At 47.3% G+C, this 18,438-nt stretch overlaps 1 protein-coding gene across 1 annotated transcript in view; it reads right to left on the bottom strand.

The window, feature by feature from the left end:
• The window catches only part of CAT (catalase), a 39,260-nt gene that overhangs the window by 12,908 nt on the left and 7,914 nt on the right, over positions 1-18,438 (bottom strand). Inside the window, exons 2-9 of the mRNA XM_062196316.1 lie at positions 15,524-15,695; positions 14,453-14,563; positions 12,703-12,833; positions 11,996-12,100; positions 10,875-11,000; positions 8,237-8,428; positions 7,641-7,793; positions 1,114-1,252 (exon numbers count right to left, since the gene is read on the bottom strand). Of these exons, the coding sequence (XP_062052300.1) occupies positions 1,114-1,252; positions 7,641-7,793; positions 8,237-8,428; positions 10,875-11,000; positions 11,996-12,100; positions 12,703-12,833; positions 14,453-14,563; positions 15,524-15,695 (1,129 nt within the window). The remainder of the gene's footprint in view (positions 1-1,113; positions 1,253-7,640; positions 7,794-8,236; positions 8,429-10,874; positions 11,001-11,995; positions 12,101-12,702; positions 12,834-14,452; positions 14,564-15,523; positions 15,696-18,438) is intronic.

An 18,438-nucleotide genomic window follows, 5' to 3' on the forward strand; every position in this document is an offset into this window, starting at 1 on the left:
CCATGTAAGAGACCCAGAAGAAGCTCCTGACTCCTGGCTTCAGATCGGCGCAACTCCAGCCGTTGCAGCCATCTGGGAAGTGAACCAGTGGATGGAAGACCACTCTCTCTCTCGCTCTCTGCCTCTCCCTCTCTGTAATTCTACCTTTCAAATAAATAAACAAATCTTTAAAAAAAAAAAATAATAGATTTGAGGGGGCGCAGCAGGTTAATGCCCTGGCCTGAAGTGCCGGCATCCCATATGGGCGCCGGTTTGAAACCTGGCTGCTCCACTTCTGATCCAGCTCTCTGCTATGGGCCGAGAAAGCAGTAGAAGATGGCCCAAGTCCTTGGACCCCTGCACCGTGTGGAAGACCCCGAGGGGGCTCCTGGCTCCTGGCTTCAGAACGGCACAGCTCTGGCCATTGTGGCCAATTGGGGAGTGAACCATCGGATGGAAGACCTCTCTCTCTCTCTCTCTCTGCCTCTCCTCTCTCTGTGTAACTCTGACTTTCAAATATAAAAAAAGAAAATATCTTTTAAAAAAATGATAGATTTGATAAATATCTCTGTCCCTCTTTCTGTAACTCTACCTCTGAAATAAATAAATATTAAAAAAGAAAAAGATGTGTGGAGAATCCCTGAGTTACTCCATCTCTCCCACTCCTCTCCCCTAGAGGACTCCATCTTTCCCAAATTCTAGCAGACTTCTCCCCCACAGCCTCAAAAACACTGCCAAGAGAGACCAGCTCGGTTTGTGCATTTCCCAGGTCTACTTGCTGAGAATTCAAGAGTGCTTCCAGGAAAAAAAAGTTCTCTACTTTCTAACTCCTAAGTTGGATACTCTATCATAGCTACTATGAAAGATCTTTCTTTCCGCCTTTAACTATCAAGTGGACAGCCAGTAAAATCCGAGGTAGGAACTTCCAACAAAATAGAGAAAAGCATGGTGAGTCCTTAGGCAGCTTAGACCTTCAAAGCTGGGCAAGAAACCCCTGTTGTGGTGTCACCTGTAGAGCACCCCACAGAGCGGGAGGTCTTGTGGGTGCAGTTGGGAAACTCCTGCCCTGTGTCCCACCCCATCTGCTTCCCAGCCCCTCTGGCCCTGCAGGGAGCCCAGACTCTGCAGGCCTACCCTGATTGTCGGTTATGCACATGGGGCCATCACGCTGGTAGTTGGCCACTCGAGCCCGGTAGGGACAGTTCACCGGTATCTGAAGATAGTTGGGTCCCAAGCGATGACGGTGAGTATCGGGATAGGAGAAAAGACGGCCCTAGAGGAATCAACAAAACAGACATTGACTGAGGGTAGTAACATAAACTAGGCATGGGCTAAAAGTTTCACTCTGAAAGTGCAAACACTCTGTCTCTGGTTATCCCAAACCCTGCCACCAGAAGGTCACGTCTCCTCTCCTGTGAAATGGGTTCTTCCTAACTGAGCAGTCCAAACCTTCCACACCACCTGGCCAACCCCAGATTTCCACAGCTATTCTACATAAGAACGGCTCTCTGTGCCCCAAAATAACAGATAGTGTCCTGTCTTAAATTGTTTCCCATTCCCAAAGAAATAGTCAATCATAAAATAAGTTTGCTAGAACCCAACTAATGAGAATGCAAAATTATTCCCACCCTTCCCCTCTTCCAAGTTCAAGAGGGGAAATCAATCATTTGTTTTTAACAAAAAGCAAAGTTCTACAAAACCAACTACACAGATAAAGTTCTTCAACAAAGCATCTCTCAAACACATTCAAAATGCACTTTGAGCTTAGAGACTTTCTAGAGATAAACAAAGTATCATACAAAAAAAGCTGTGTTGCAAAAGGATGGCCCTACGATGCCAAAGGTAATACAAGGTTAAATGATATTAAGTATTAACCAGGACAGGTCCACCAGCATTTTGAAATGTCTTTCAGTTAAGGACGAAAGCAAAAACATTATGCTTAACTCTTCATTAGTCTTTTTTTTTTTTTTTTAAGATTTGTTTTATCAGAGCTAGTGCTGTGGCATAGCGGGCTAAGCTTTTGCCTATGGCTCCAGCATCCCATGTGAGCACCGGTTCGTATCCGACTGCTCCTCTTCCGATCCAGCTCTCTGCTATGGCCTGAGAAGGCAGCAGAAGATGGCCCAAGTGCTTGGTACTCCTCCACCCATGTGGGAGACCCAGAAGAAGCTCCTGGCTCCTGGCTTCAGATGAGCCCAGCTCTGGCTGTTGCATCCATTTTAGGAGTCAACCAGTGGATGGAGGACCTCTGTCTCTCCATCTCTCTGTAACTACCTCTCAAATAAATAAATAAAATCTTTTTAAATTTTTTTTTATTTATTTGAAAGGCAAAGTTAAAGAGAGAGAGGCATCTTCCATCCGCTAGTTCACTCCCCAAATGACCGCAACAACCCGGGGCTGGGTCAGGCCGAAACCAGAATCCAGGAGCTTCTCCCAGGTCTCCACATGGGTGCAGGGGCCCAAGAACTTGGGTCATCCTCCTGTGTTTTCCCAGACACATTAGCAGGGAGCTGAATTGGAAGTGGAGCAGCCAGGACTCGAACCAGCGCCCATATGGGATGCTGGCATTGCAGGTGGTGGCTTAACCTATTATGCCACAACATCAGCCGGTACATTAATCTTACTATCCAATTATTTAAGCAGTCTCATTATTGAAAGTTCTACTCTATGGGCAACTTCCCTTTCACTGACTTTATCATTGGCTTTGACTTTCAACGAGTACTTTAATATCTCTAATTTTACATGGCAAAATAAGAACAAAGTTCAAAGGTACAACTTAAGCCATTATTTTGTTCCCAAGCACTCAGACCAACATGTTTAATCTAGTCCTGCTGTTCTATCAATAATTTGCTCTTGGCTGAATGACTCCACCACCACCCCCCCACCCCCGAATCATTTCCAGTAGTTGAAGGTCATATTTAGATGATTGGTCACGTAGCCATGACTAACACTCACCTATAACTTGGAAGCTCATTGCTCTCTTTGACTCAAAAAGCTGTGCTCTATCAACGGGATAGAAGATAGACTTGGGCAGCTCCTGGATGCCGTCTCTACCACACAATTCTGGTTTTGTGTCACCTTATGTTTATCAGGCAACCCTACTCCATCTATGGGTGGAGACCCACAAAGGTTGGGAAATGGGCTCAGTGAGGCCACACCTGGACATCAGCTTGAATGGAGCCCTTACTCAAGACTTTGCGCACCCTGGGTGGGAAGGCAGACAATCCTCTCCATTGAAATCATCAGCCCAACTTCTCCAACTCCTGGTAAACCGCAGAGTACGAGAGGAAAGAAAGGCTGTGCCCACAGCATCAGAGCCTCAGCAGATAGCGTCTCTGGGATGCGCACTCTCCTACTTTGACTATTTCACAGTGGTCTGGCTTACCACTTTGGATTAAGCTGTAAAATTCATTAACTTGTTGAAAGGGAACTAAAAACACAGCCCATTAATATATCAACTGCCACCACCAAATGAAGGTGTTTATCAGCTCTTATTAGGAATAATTTAAAAGTCCTCCTAATTGGCTCTCCACTTAATAGTACCTCCAACAGGACATGTGACATGGTCTGCCACAGGACTTCTCCAAAGGCCACACTCCGGGGTGTTATTTACCTACTCGGAAACCCTGGAACAACTTCTCAGTGGTCACCAGATGGCTAACTGACTACAGCAGTCCTTCCCTAACTGTATGCCCCCCAAAATATTCCATTGTATTAGAATTAACAGCTAGATGACCTAAGAAGCTATAGGAAAAGCTAGGCTTGGGACAACAATGTGATGAAACTTCCAGAAGCGCTTTCAAACACTTTTTTTTTTTTTTTTTTTTTTGACAGACAGAGTGGACAGTGAGAGAGAGAGAAAGGTCTTCCTTTTGCCATTGCGCACGCTGCGGCAGGCGCACTGCACTGATCCGAAGCCAGGAGCCAAGTGCTTCTCCTGGTCTCCCATGGGGTGCAGGGCCCAAGGACTTGGGCCATCCTCCACTGCACTCCCGGGCCACAACAGAGAGCTGGCCTGGAAGAGGGGCAACCGGGACAGAATCGGTGCCCCGACCGAGACTAGAACCTGGTGTGCCGGCGCCGCTAGGTGGAGGATTAGCCTGTTGAGCCATGGCGCCGGCCTCAAACACTTTGTTAAAAACTCACTAAAGGACAAACCAAAGAGACATACTCAATTTAAAATATACATGTGGGTATTTGCCAGGACTGAACTCAATCAACATGAGCAGAAGTTACATGACTAATTTCCACTTATCCTTTTTCAAGGCTCTCTTCTCCACGGTTTTAATAGATATCCTATACATTCGCTTTCCTCTGTTGCAGGAATATGCATCCCCCGGGCCTAGTTCTCTGCTGGAAACTTGAGTGCTCTGACCGTGCGACTCAGTGCTGCTGACCGCCTCCAGGTCTCACTGAGGTCCCGGAGACCCACGTGGCTGGGATTCTTGTGAAAAGACAGGGTGAGTGTGTTCCCTCGACTCTAGGATCACTAGACTTGGCTCCACCCATGCTACTTTCATGCCATGGTGAATTCCACCAGCCTCTCCCTCACACCTCCTTCCAGCCGTGGAGCTGGGGAGGTTCAGAAGGTCTTGGCTGCTGCTGCTCCCCACTTCCAGGGCTTATCCTCTGTAATCTGCTTAGCTTCTCCTTTCTACTCCCAACCCCCAGTTATTCAGTTATTTACCACCAAAAGGAGCGATTGTACTTGATTTACACCAGACCACGATTCTCCAAATGCAAAAAAAAACTTATTTTCCTGGAAGGGACAGCAGCACTAACTTTACATGGCCCAAGCTTTTAAGGTCCTCTCTGACATATACTCAAATGGACCTGTTCACACTCATTTCTCTCTCACTTAGGAAAGGGTGACTATTTACGTAGCCAACATGGCCCACCTTTGTGCCTGCACGCATGAGCCATTTCACCTTTGAAAACCAAAATTCTGTCCACTCTTCAAAACCCATCTCGAATGCTATCGTGTCCCTGAAACTCTATCTTTGACCTCCTAAAGAACAAAGTTCCACCTTCTGATTCACCATAGGACTTTACACTACAGAGATCTTATGTTTTTAGTATCTGTTACAGTACCCAGGATAGGTTGTCACTTAAAATAGAAAAGACACTCCATTTATATTAGTTACACTGAACTAAAAACTAATGAAAAATTCACTTTCTATAAAAGTCTTGGATGTTCCCAGTGTCATAGGGAAAAAATCATTATAAACAGAAAGGCATTCGTATCTTAGCTAATCTTCCGCGGGGAATGAGGCCTGAATTGGAATCAGGGCCTTACATAAGAAGTGAACTTTAGCCCATGCGTTCTGATCTTGGGTATAATCTTTAACCCTTGCTGCCTGGTCATGGTTCAAAAATAAGAAAGATAGATTTACACAGCAATCACTAAGTCAATTATTTCCCTAATGGCTTCTAGCCCAAAGCAGAATATTCACTCTTTGAACTCTTGGAAGAGCATGTCCGAAAGTGACATAAAACATACTGACCTCCTACCAATGTTAGCTGGACTAATGGTTAAATTAATCCACAGCCTTGAATCACTGTCACCATAAATTTAGTTCATAAAATCATCCTCAGGGCCAACTTCATGCTGCAGCAGGTTAAGCTGCCACCTGCGATGCTGGCATCCCATATGGGAGTGGTGATTCAAGTCCTGCTTACTCCACCTCTGATCCAGATCCCTGCTAACGCACCTCGGAAAGCAGCAGAGCACGGCCCAAGTGCTTGAGCCTCTGCCACCCATGTGGGAGGCCTGGATGGAGTTCCAGGCTCCTGGCTTTGGCTATTACAGCCATTTGAGGAATGAACCAGCAGAAGGAGAGCTGGAAGATCTCTCTCTCTCTCTCTCTCTGCCTTTCAAATAAATAAACCTTGTTTTAAAAATCATTCCCAGATCTCTTTTTCAAAATGAAAAAATTCATGCATCACCAGAGAATAGGAAATAAATAACGTTAGGGTGACCAAAGTGTTAGACTCCATTAACTATATTCTCTCCCATCATTTACAAGCTGAAGAAACAGGACCTTAGAATACCCAAGCATTTCTATTCTATGTTGTTTTTTTTTTTTCAAGTTAGAGACTGACGATTGATGTCTTCACATAGGATCTAGGGGCTTTACTATGGAACTCGGTTTGTAACTGGTTTATTCAGGAGCGTTCACCTAAGGATATTTCACCCCAGGGAGTCCCAGAAGGAGCTAAGTACCCAGATCGATGTGATGTTCGAGTTCATTCCTCCTATAAAGATCACGCCAAATTGTGAGGGGTGTGTGTGTGTGTGTGCACGCACAGGGACACCTGCATCGAGACGTCGCAGTCCACCAGGCTTACCTGAAGCATTTTGTCAGGGCTGGGCTCGATGCCGGGCGGCATGTGTGTGTGTGTGTGCACGCACAGGGACACCTGCAGTCCACCAGGCTTACCTGAAGCATTTTGTCAGGGCTGGGCTCGATGCCGGGTGGCATGTGTGTGTGTGTGTGCACGCACAGGGACACCTGCAGTCCACCAGGCTTACCTGAAGCATTTTGTCAGGGCTGGGCTCGATGCCGGGTGGCATGTGTGTGTGTGTGCACGCACAGGGACACCTGCAGTCCACCAGGCTTACCTGAAGCATTTTGTCAGGGCTGGGCTCGATGCCGGGTGGCATGTGTGTGTGTGTGCACGCACAGGGACACCTGCAGTCCACCAGGCTTACCTGAAGCATTTTGTCAGGGCTGGGCTCGATGCCGGGCGGCATGTGTGTGTGTGTGTGTGTGCACGCACAGGGACACCTGCAGTCCACCAGGCTTACCTGAAGCATTTTGTCAGGGCTGGGCTCGATGCCGGGTGGCATGTGTGTGTGTGTGTGTGCACGCACAGGGACACCTGCACCAAGACGTCGCAGTCCACCAGGCTTACCTGAAGCATTTTGTCAGGGCTGGGCTCGATGCCAGGTGGCATGTGTGTGTGTGCACGCACAGGGACACCTGCAGTCCACCAGGCTTACCTGAAGCATTTTGTCAGGGCTGGGCTCGATGCCGGGTGGCATGTGTGTGTGTGTGCACGCACAGGGACACCTGCAGTCCACCAGGCTTACCTGAAGCATTTTGTCAGGGCTGGGCTCGATGCCGGGTGGCATGTGTGTGTGTGTGTGCACGCACAGGGACACCTGCAGTCCACCAGGCTTACCTGAAGCATTTTGTCAGGGCTGGGCTCGATGCCGGGTGGCATGTGTGTGTGTGTGTGCACGCACAGGGACACCTGCAGTCCACCAGGCTTACCTGAAGCATTTTGTCAGGGCTGGGCTCGATGCCGGGCGGCATGTGTGTGTGTGTGTGTGTGCACGCACAGGGACACCTGCAGTCCACCAGGCTTACCTGAAGCATTTTGTCAGGGCTGGGCTCGATGCCGGGCGGCATGTGTGTGTGTGTGTGTGTGCACGCACAGGGACACCTGCAGTCCACCAGGCTTACCTGAAGCATTTTGTCAGGGCTGGGCTCGATGCCGGGCGGCATGTGTGTGTGTGTGTGTGTGCACGCACAGGGACACCTGCAGTCCACCAGGCTTACCTGAAGCATCTTGTCAGGGCTGGGCTCGATGCCGGGCGGCATGTGTGTGTGTGTGTGTGTGCACGCACAGGGACACCTGCAGTCCACCAGGCTTACCTGAAGCATCTTGTCAGGGCTGGGCTCGATGCCGGGCGGCATGTTGCTTGGGTCAAAGGCCAGCTGTTCAATCTCAGCAAAGTAATTAACTGGATTCCGATTCAGGACCAATTTGCCAACTGGGATAAGAGGATAGTCCTTGTGAGGCCAAATCTGAAAATAATGTCATAGTCACAGTCACCAGACAAGAAGGAAATTACAGCTGCCCATAAAAATGCCAGATTTCAAATACAATCAAGCCAGGCGAAACGATACTGTGTTTTTACTCCGGAGAACATGATAAGAACTTAAGGTACGAGCACTAGCCAAATCTCACACACTAGTAAATGGCAAATATTGACACTTTCTCAGGGCGAAAGCATATCAGCTTTGAAAAAAAGTTTGCTCCCTGTTAATAACAATAAATGAGACCACATACGTGAACTTGGGGAATTCTACCAAACAGAAACATGAAGTGACATGCCAGCGGGCACGCATTCACAGGCTAGGAAGCTCCAAGTGGGACCACCGTTCATAGGTCACTTCCCCAACCACTCTGAATACTACACAGAAAATTAAAAAAAAAAAAAAAAAAAAACGGTTAAAGGGCAACTTACCTTGGTGAGATCAAACGGATTAAATGGAAAAGTTTCCGCCTGATCAAACGTCATGACCTGGATGTAGAACGTCCAAGAGGGGTAGTTGCCGGTGGCAATGGCATTGAAAAGATCCCGGATGCCGTAGTCAGGATCTTCCTGAGAAATTCTTGCTGCATCCGCAACAGGAAGGTTTTTGATGCCCTGGTCAGTCTACAAAATGCAAGGAACTCCGATGGAAACTTACCGGCAAAACTGCCAATCAATCAACAGTTCACAAAGGATTGCAAGTAACAGGACCCAGAGACTGAACTCCCTTTCAACACGGCTTCCTGTTCTTCACAGCTGACACTTCTACTTGATTATTCTGATTATCCAAAGTGTCATCTGCACACTTCATACTTAAAATTAGCCCTAGCTTTCCTTTGTGTATTTTTATATTTGAGTTTTTATATTCATCTTTTGGAATAAAAAAAATCAAAGCATATTTTACCAATAAGCAAAAGCATAAAAAAGTTAAACACAAAGGAAATGTTTAAATCATATTTTACAGTAGCTCAAGTCAATTACTGAGGTTGACCACAACTGGTATCCCTCCACTCCTACCCTCTTCCTTTTTTCTCTTAAGAAATCAAAGAGTCATCGCTCATAGAGCTGAAAAGAACTTCAGTACAGCCAGTCTGAACCAGTTCTCTGAGTGGGGAACATTAGCATTCTGACTTTCCAATTAAGCCATTAACACCCAAAAAAGTTATGTCAGGTTCACAAATGCTCTTAGTTACCAAACCATAGTGCTCGTCAAGGGAGTGACCATGAAGTCCACATTCAGAGAAGGCTCCAGCAAGCCAAGTGTCATGGAAAGATTTCCTTAGCCAAAACCCAGCCCAGGAAGGCTGACCTATCACAGAAATTCCAGCTCTTCCTGGTCAGTGGCAAGATTGGAGCTCTTATTTTTGGGCCGGAAGTGACGCCACCTTCAGGATTAAAGAATGAAGCTCACCATCTGTAGATCACCCAAAGAACTAATTCATTAAATTGTGCAGTAACACTATGATACCTTTATGATCTCACTGGATCCTTTGGCTTTAGAAATGAATAACCTTAGGTCGGAATAATCCAGAGGGCTGAAACACTCTGGCTACCTCGGCACCATCTGCTGAACAGACCCTAAAGCAATCTAATCTTTCCAGTGCCCTGGGCAGCTGGTAGTGCTCTCCCAACTTCCCCATGAAAAGAACTGACTGGAGCTCAGGGAGCTTTTACTAACATGCCCATGGGCGCAGTTATCCAGCAGAGCAAAGATCTGAGTTCAGGCTGGCCTAATCTTAAAGCTACCAACCAGTGGGGGCTGTCCCAGATACCATCATCTCATCTTGTTCCAAGTGATACCACACTGCTCCTTTCGGCAATGACAAGTTGATGAGTCAATGGTTTCTGAAAATTGTTCCTGGTTGCAGATTATAGATCCAAGTCATAAATAGAGAGAGTGGTGATAGTTCTTCTATCTGATATGCACACATAAGCTGTGCCGATGAAGAAGACAGAAGAAACCAGGCTTTGGGATGTCATTAACAGGGGACTGGACTTGTCAGGGGCCCACTTCCTGCTCTTGGAAACCAGTTCTCAGGCTTTGTTTTTCAGTAACCCCCTGGGTTGTCTGGGAATATCACTAACCCTGTGGAATCTGCTGCTGTGACTGTCACAAATATCATGATCACACCAAGAGAGGGCCCAGCAGATTCAAAGATTCTGAAACGCTTCCCCAAAAGTAAACGATTTAATCTGACTATGTGAAAGCAAATGCCACCGTGTGACATGTGCCCTGAGATCTGTGATCGATACAGTGATTTGCTTTACCGATAATACAGCCTCAGTAAATGTTGGAGAGATGGATGGATGACTTTTCAAATCAAAAAGGATCTTTTTGGAAAGATACAGCTGACATTAGACATGACGGTGAGATTGGTGCAAGCCCCAAGGATGTCTCCTTCCCCATCTGCACCTTGGAAAATATTGACGCGCTGCACAGGGTCTCAGGGCTGAGAGAGCCAAGCATCTGACTATTTCTGCCTGCTGGGACTCAACTCCAAACTCCCACCAACAACTGCAGAAAACCTAGGCTCAACATGGGCGAAATTTCACTCTGCCTAGCCTTAAGGCTTGGGTTATCTTCTTACCTTTGGGACCAAACCAAAAAATGAGTCCTTCCCTCTGCAGGGGAAAAAAAAAAAATCTCAATGTGCCTCTGTCAGCAACAGAAGCATTAACCAGAGAACCAGCCCAGAAGGGGCACTTTTCCTAGGCATCTGCGGCCAAGCTCACAGGGACCAGAGAGGGAAGAAAGTTGAACCTGTTGACAGGAGCCCTGGGCTCATACCTCTGGTCCCATGTAAGAAGAGACTGGAGACTACAAACAGGTCCTTTAAGTAGGCAGCAGGAATACATCCACATGGGTAGAGGCCAACAAATCACTAAGGTGCTAATCAAGTAGATCCCAAATCACTCAGGTGCTAATCAAGTAGATCCATGCTTCCCACCCTTGGCCATAGAAGGAAAGGAAAGGGTGGAGAAGCTTCAGTCTTCCCTCAATTCTTCAGGAGAAATGGAGAGAGGTGGGTGGAAGAAGCCTTGTGCCCGCCGCCGCAAAGGCAACACCTACCTTGTAGTGGAATTTACAATAAACTGCCTCTCCACTGGCATTGACCAACTTGAAAGTATGCGACCCATATCCGTTCATATGCCGATGGCCGTCCGGAATCCCTCGGTCACTGAACAAGAAAGAAACCTGTGGAACAAAAGTATAAAGCCAAAAATCACTCTGTTTAAATTAAAACACTTGGGGCCAGCGCTGTGGCATAGTGGGTAAAGCCACCACCTGCAGTGCCAGCATCCCATGTGGGCGCCAGTTTGAGTCCCGATGCTCCACGCTGATCCAGCTTTCTGCTATGGCCTGGGAATGCAGTAGAAGATGGCCCAAGACCTTGAGCCCCTGAACCCATGTGGGAGACCTGAAGGAAGCTCCTAACTCCTGGCTTTGGATCAGCACAGCTCTGGATATTGCAGCCAGTTGGGGAGTAAATCATCGGATGGAAGACCTCTCTCTCTCTGCCTCTCCTTCTCTCTCTGTGTAACTCTGACTTTCAAATAAATAAATCTTTTTTAAAAACAATAGAAAGATACTGTTAATGTTTATTTTTAATTTATTTTCAGCTGGTTGAAAGGCAGAGCAACAGGAAAAAACAGAAAAAGAGGGATCTCCCAGGTAGTGGCTCCCTCCCTAAATGCCCACAACAGCCAGCACTAGGCCAAGTCAAAGCCAGGAGCCCGGAACTCTACCCTGGTCTCCCATTTGAGTAGCACAAATCCAAGTTCTTGGGTCATCATCCACTGCCTTCCCAGGAGCATTCACAGGAAGACGGAATGGAAGCAGAATGCCCAGGGCTCAACCCTGTACTCCAATACGAGATGTGACATCAGGAGTGGCAGCCAAACCACAACACCTACCCTCGTCCTAGAGGCTTTAATCCTTACTACTGTGGGGAAGAAAAAAAAAAAAAACAAGAAATCCATCAATAATGTCATCAGCTACCTGGCATCATCCTTTAAGGCCTATGCATGGGGGAATATTCAAGAGATTGGTCATTATGAGGAAACTTCCCAAGGAGAAAGTAATAAGGGAAGTCCAGTGAAATAACCCAAGCTGGAGAAATACAGGATGAGGCGCAACCAACAGTCCGACCCCAGGTGATGAAACACAGGAAAAAAAAATGTATCCCCCACCTGATGCAGCGACTCTGGACGCAGGCTCCAAAAGTCCCAGACCATGTCCGGGTCCTTTAGGTGTGTCTGAGGATTCCTCTTCTGGCTATGGATAAAGGATGGAAACTGAACAGAAAGGGAAAGACACAATGCAGAAATTAAGTACCGGAAGTAGGATGTCTTCTCTGTTGACCACTGTAGCTAGGTTTATGGATCATAACCTACAATCCTAGAATGTCAAACTGCTAAACCCTAAAATGAAATGTACCCAACCTATGCAACCAGTACCTAAGATGCCCTAAAGTATCTCAAATACACACATAGATACAATATCTCTTTAAAGGAAAATGGTACACACACTCCCACCCACCCCTACACACACACAGGTAAACACACACGCCCTGCTGGCCCAGGGCCTTTAGAGTCACCCTCTATTTGCTTCCAGGACTAAGCCCCTTTGTTTTATTAACTTGCAAAGCTCTGCAAGAAAACTAGACTCATCCTGTTAAGCCCATGAACTTGACATGAAAAATCAAACATTAATGGAAATTGTTATGATTTGATCTTATAAGATATTAAATACAGAAAGTCATCTTCCGAAAGGCAATCCAGACAACTCAAACTCTCTTCCTTCTGCCTTCCCTGGGGCTTTTCCTCAAATGCCCACCTACTTGATGTCAATTTAAGTCAACACACACTTGTGGAATGCAAAATACTCTACCACCTACCAGTAGGGCATCCCTGATGAAGAAAATGGGAGTGTTGTTTCCAACGAGATCCCAGTTACCATCTTCTGTGTAAAATTTCACTGCAAACCCTCGAGGGTCACGAACTGTGTCAGCTGAGCCCGATTCTCCAGCTAGAACACCGAAATGGGGAAATGGAGCGTGAGCCCCGGGACCTTGCACCCAAGCAGACTAAGACTAAAAAGAAGCCCTGGAGGGGTTGGCGCTATGGCGCTTTGGCACAGTGAGTTAACGCCCTGGCCTGGGGTGCTAGCATCCCATATGGGTGCCGGTTCGAGACCTGGCTGCTCCACTTCCAATCCAGCTCTCTGCTATGGCCTGGGAAAGATGGCCCAAGTCCTTGGGCGCCTGCACCCGCATGGGAGACCCGGAAGAAGCTCTTGGCTTCGGATCGGCGCAGCTCCAGCTGTTGCGGCCATCTGGGGAGTGAACCATCGGATGCAAAACCTCTCTTTCTCTCTCTCTCTTTCTCTGCATAACTCTTTCAAAAAAAAAAAAAAAAATAGAATCCCTGGAGTCGATGCTTTCCAATCCACTTTCTAGAAATAAATTGGGCATTTAAGTGCCTAGATTATTACTGCTACCACCCACCAGCTAATGTGATCCACAAATCAAACAGAATTAATTGAGAGTAATAAGGGAGTAAATATAATAACAGTTGAAAACATTATCCATTTAACGTAATAAGATAACTTGGCTCAAACCAGTAATTAAAACTTAAATCAAAATAAGGGAAGAGAATAATTATGAAGATTAAGGCAATAAACAAAAGAATAAGAGAGCTGTCAAAACAGTGAGGTTAGGGGCCAGTGCTGTGGTACAGTGGGTAAAGCCACCGCCTGCAGTGCTGGCATTCCATATGGGTGCAAGTTTGTGTCCTGGGTGCTCCACTTCCAATCCAGCTCTCTGCTATGGCCTGGGAAAGCAGTGGAAGATGGTTCAAGTGCTTGGGCCTCTGCACCCGTGTGGGAGATCCAGAAGAGGCTCCTGGCTCCTTGCTTCAGATTGGCTCAGGTCCAGCCGTTGTGGCCAACTGAGGAGTGAACCAGCGGTTGGAAGACCCCTCTCTCTCTCTCTCTCTGCCTCTCCTTCTCCCTCTGTGTAACTCTGACTTTCAAATAAATAAACAAATCTTTCTATAAAAACAATGAGGTTAATATCAAGGAAATGGGTTAAAACATAGGTTCTTATTCTTAACTTCACTTACTTTTTACAATTCACAGTATTTTTAAAATGCAGAGATGGACACAGAACCAAGTAACGATGCCCTGTGGTGTGCTGCAGTATGACACATCTAATAGGTACTTATTAGCTCCTTAGAATGAGAACAATCACTTAACCTTTCTGAAATGGAGATCTATAGAGCGGAGACAATGTCTGTAAAGCAGCTAACCAGGGTTGGCAGTAAGGGCAGCTGTTACCATGGTTACTGAACAAAATGCCCTATTTGCTTCCCTTTGAGGCGCTGGTTTGTGGGAAAGCTCCTTCCAAATGTCACAGAATTGCAGAGGTGGCCTTGGAGTAAGCGTGACTTCCTAAGACCTCAACAAACAGAAGCAGGAGCAACTCCCGGTGTGCCACCAAATACTTTTCTACCGTAAACCCTTGCTACCATTTGAAGCAGCGCTTGTTTCCTATTCTCTAATGCATCTGTCTCAGATCAAGTTACGAACGCCTTGATGAGGTGCAGGCTGAATTCCACAGCACTAATCACGCAGACAGACTGACTTACCCACAGTGGAGAACCGAACTGCAATCGGGGTCTTCTTCCCAATATGCTCAAACACCTTCGCCTTGCTGTATCTGGTAATGTCATGTGTAACCTCAAAGTAACCAAAGGCCCCTAAGGAGAAAGACAGAAATCCTCACCGTGAGCCCATCAGTCAGGCCACCAGTCCATCAACGGGCAGCTGGGGGACAAGAAAAACTGATGGTTTAGCACCAGGCTACTGAGAGCAGCCAGTGTGATAGGGGAGTAGGGGTGGCAGGGATATGTCCAAACACAAACAAGAGAGGTCAAATGCAAAGGCCCAGAAGTGCGTGGTCATGGCTGATCCCAGGCCACCACCTAGGACAGCCTTCAAGTACAAGTACGGCCTAGGAAAGAGAAGGAAAAGAGAGGAAATGAAAATACAGTGAAAGAACAGATTCCAGCACTTAGTAAGGATGCCACAGGGCCAGGCAAACTGAGCAGCAGGCATATCACAGTCATGATAAGAAAAGACACAGCCAACAAACGCCAGAGAGCGTGGGGAGCCTTGTTATGGGGGCAGGAGGTGAAGACATGAGGAAGTCCTCACTGAAACTCCAGGTTACAGGCTCAGAGGAGAACTTGTTCCTCCTTTCCCCTGAGCTCTTTCCTACTGAGTGTTTAGCTCTTTCTTTTACCACTTCATCTTTCGCTTCCATCCCAAAAACAAGATAAACATTTTAGAGAAGTTTTGGATGAAAGACAAGGGGATATCACCAGCCATGCCCAACAAGGCACAATGCATCAACACAGCCATCTTCAGTTTTGCAGGGCATTCCCATATTTATCCAACACGTGCGCCACTTAAACCGAATTCTGCAGTGTGTGGCTGCATTCCTGTACTTTATTCCTTTACCGAACTGCCTGCTGGAAGCTTATGATTTTTAAATAAACTCTGCTATATGCAAATCCAAGGCATCTCAAGACCCATCATTCACAACTAACTCCACTACTGATGATGGGTGTTTTTTCCTTTCTCTTCCATTAAAGCCCGAGGATCCCTGACCCCGGTGTTCTGAAACAATCCTTCGCCCACCGATGAACACAACTCACCTGTTCCTTTGGCGTGCACCACTCTCTCCGGAATTCTCTCTCGGTCAAAGTGAGCCATTTCGTCAGTGAAGACCACATCCTGGACAAGAAGGGGCCCGCGGGGCCCTGCTGTGATAATGTTCAGTTTGTCTCCTATTGGGTTACCGGCTCCCGTGGTCAGGACATCAGGTTTCTATGCGGACACAGGAAAAAGAGTGCCTGGGAGTCAGCACAACGGAACCCTTGCCTCACGTGGTCACGAGGCGCACGGTCTTGCCATTTTTGTTCCTTCCGCCCTAACAGTTTTTTCAATTTCCTAGGTCCAAAGTACTGAAATGCAACAGGACATGCCATGGTCTGAAATGTGCAGGCAGCTCTCAAAACTCCTGGACAAATCTCAACACTGATCTGCTAAGCCCTTGCCCTGAAGAGCAGAAAGATGGCTGACTAACCTTCAATTGGCCCCAGACCTACACGAGAAGTCCCCCAAAAGAGGCATCCCCGCTGAACACTGAAAGGCCAAACTAACAGAGATGACGTCTCCCGGGAAGCAGGGCTGGCGCACGTCCTGCAGGGGTATCCACTTGTGCATCCATAGTGCATTCATTTCTCTCAGTGGGCCAGGGTACTTGAAAAGGGTGGTACATGGAATTAAAAGATAAGTTATTGCAGTGCAAAAAAAAAATGGAAATCCATGCATATAAGGGGTCTTCAAAAGTGTACGAGAAATGTGTATTATGAGAAAACTATGCCTGGATTGAAAATGTTTTTGCACCAAAATAAACCTATTTTTAAATTGCATTTCCCCATGAACTTTCCGAAGTGCCCTCAGATGCCAGCTATCTGCAACATCTCTTTTCAATTCACAAGTAAGAAGTCAACAGGAATTATGGATTACAGAAGTAATGTTCCAAGGCTTCTGTAAACGTCTCTGAGACGGGACAGGTAGTTTGCTGTAATAAAGAACTTGTTTCAGTTCGTCCAATTCTTAAATCCAGATACATCGGGAGCCTCTTGGCTATGCCTCCCCGAGGGTGGGAGCCACGTGGCCCGAGTCCCACGTGATCCCAGGCAGCCCTCGGCTTCACTTGTTCTGTGGTCACACGGCATTTCTGATCACAGACACTGCCTCTCCACTGCTCTCCTGTGGTCACTGGGAAATCAGGAGACATGGGGGCCAGGGCCGAGGGCCAGGCGAAGCCAAGCTAAGCCACCTCCACCCTGGAAGAACTCAGCAGGGAACACGGGTGGAAGTCCTGAGCACCAACGGCACACACCGAGAAATGCACTCTTCCGGTTCTTCCGCACACCTGAAAGGGGCGTCCAGTGACTGAGGCTTTCCACACACACCTGTCCTGCACACCAAAATCCGGCGAAGACCTGCCTCCTCTCTAGAAGGGAACAGGCTTCCCTTCGAAAGCCTCACAAGCTCCTTGGGAAAAGACACTGAATAAGAGATTTTAGAGTGCGCAAAACCAAGGAGGGGGTCTGGCCTGATGGTAAGGCTGCCGTCTGGAAGACCCGTGTCCCACACTGGTTTTGAGATCCAGATCCAGCTCCTGACTCCAGCTTCCTGCTGAAGCCATGACGGCCCAAGAAGCTGGGTTCCTGCCACCCACACAGGAGACCCACACTGACTTCCCAGCTCTCAGCTTCGGGTCAGCCCAACCCAGCTCCCAGCCATGGCGTTTGGGGAACAAGCCAGCAGACGGAGTATCTCTCTCCCTCTCTCTGTCTCAAATTATTTTAAAGATTTGCAAAATGACTAAGACTCTCACACACTAGCAAATGTCCCTTGCTCACTAGAGTTCACCAGAATTCTATTTCCATCAAAACGGAAGCGACCACCATGGGTCCATGGAGAAACACGCCAGCCTAGGTCCAACCTCCAGCTCTACCAATTCCTCCATGTCTTCTGATAGCTACCAGCAAGTTACTCATTTATGTGTCTCTTTTTTTCATCTGCCCAGAAAAAAAAAAAAAAAAAAAACTGTCAGAAGAATAATTCCCTCCCAAAATGAATTCCTGAATTGAAAGAGCTAAACATATGCAAAATGCAGGCCACACCCTAGGCACAGGCACAAACTGTGGAGCAGAGGCAGCAAACCATTTTCGATTTTATTTTTCTAGAGAGCAGGATAGATGTGTCCTCCTCACCCGGACCCTGGCCCCACCACCCAGGCCCTCTGCCCACCCAGCAGCAGACCCTTCCCCCACCGCCAGAAAGCTCGCGGGTCCAATCGGCAGCTGCCGCCAATCATACCCCTCTCTTTTGCAGATACATTTTGCAAATACACATGACCCCATGTGGTTTTATGTTAAAGCACAAAACAAATCGAAAAAAGAAAGCAAAATTGCACAGCTTCTCCTTTAAACAGAAACCTAAACGCATGGAGTCACCTGGGGAGCTTGTTTAAGCATCCTAATGTCTGGATCACCCCCCTAGAGAGTGAACTAGGATGGGGAGTCACTGACCAGGGCTTTTGCATAGGCCAAATTGAAAACAATAGCAGAGTTGGAGCAAACTAAATCCGACCACCCTCTAAATGCTCTTTGCACCACGTAAACAGAGCACCAAAGGAAGACTTGAAAAAATACATACATACATACATACATACATACAGGGGCCACCCTATAAAAGAGAACAGTTTCAGAGAAGAACCCTGAGAAGTGCAGCCAAAGGAGGGCTGAACCGGCCCGAGATGTTCACACACTTGCACCCCTAATGCCAGGGAGGAGCTGCCACCCAGAACACACCACGGGTTCCCTCCCGATTCCTGGGCCAGGGTGATAAGCTCGAGGACAAAAAACGCGCCCAGGGGAGGTGGATGCGGAGTAAGTTGGGTGAGTGAATAGCTGAATGCTGTGCTAAAGCTAGGACCATCCGGCCTGATGACACGGAATGGTGGAATCTTACAGCGGGAATGCTGGGAGGC

This window comes from Lepus europaeus, chromosome 7, assembly GCF_033115175.1.
Source record: "Lepus europaeus isolate LE1 chromosome 7, mLepTim1.pri, whole genome shotgun sequence".
Taxonomy (NCBI): domain Eukaryota; kingdom Metazoa; phylum Chordata; class Mammalia; order Lagomorpha; family Leporidae; genus Lepus; species Lepus europaeus.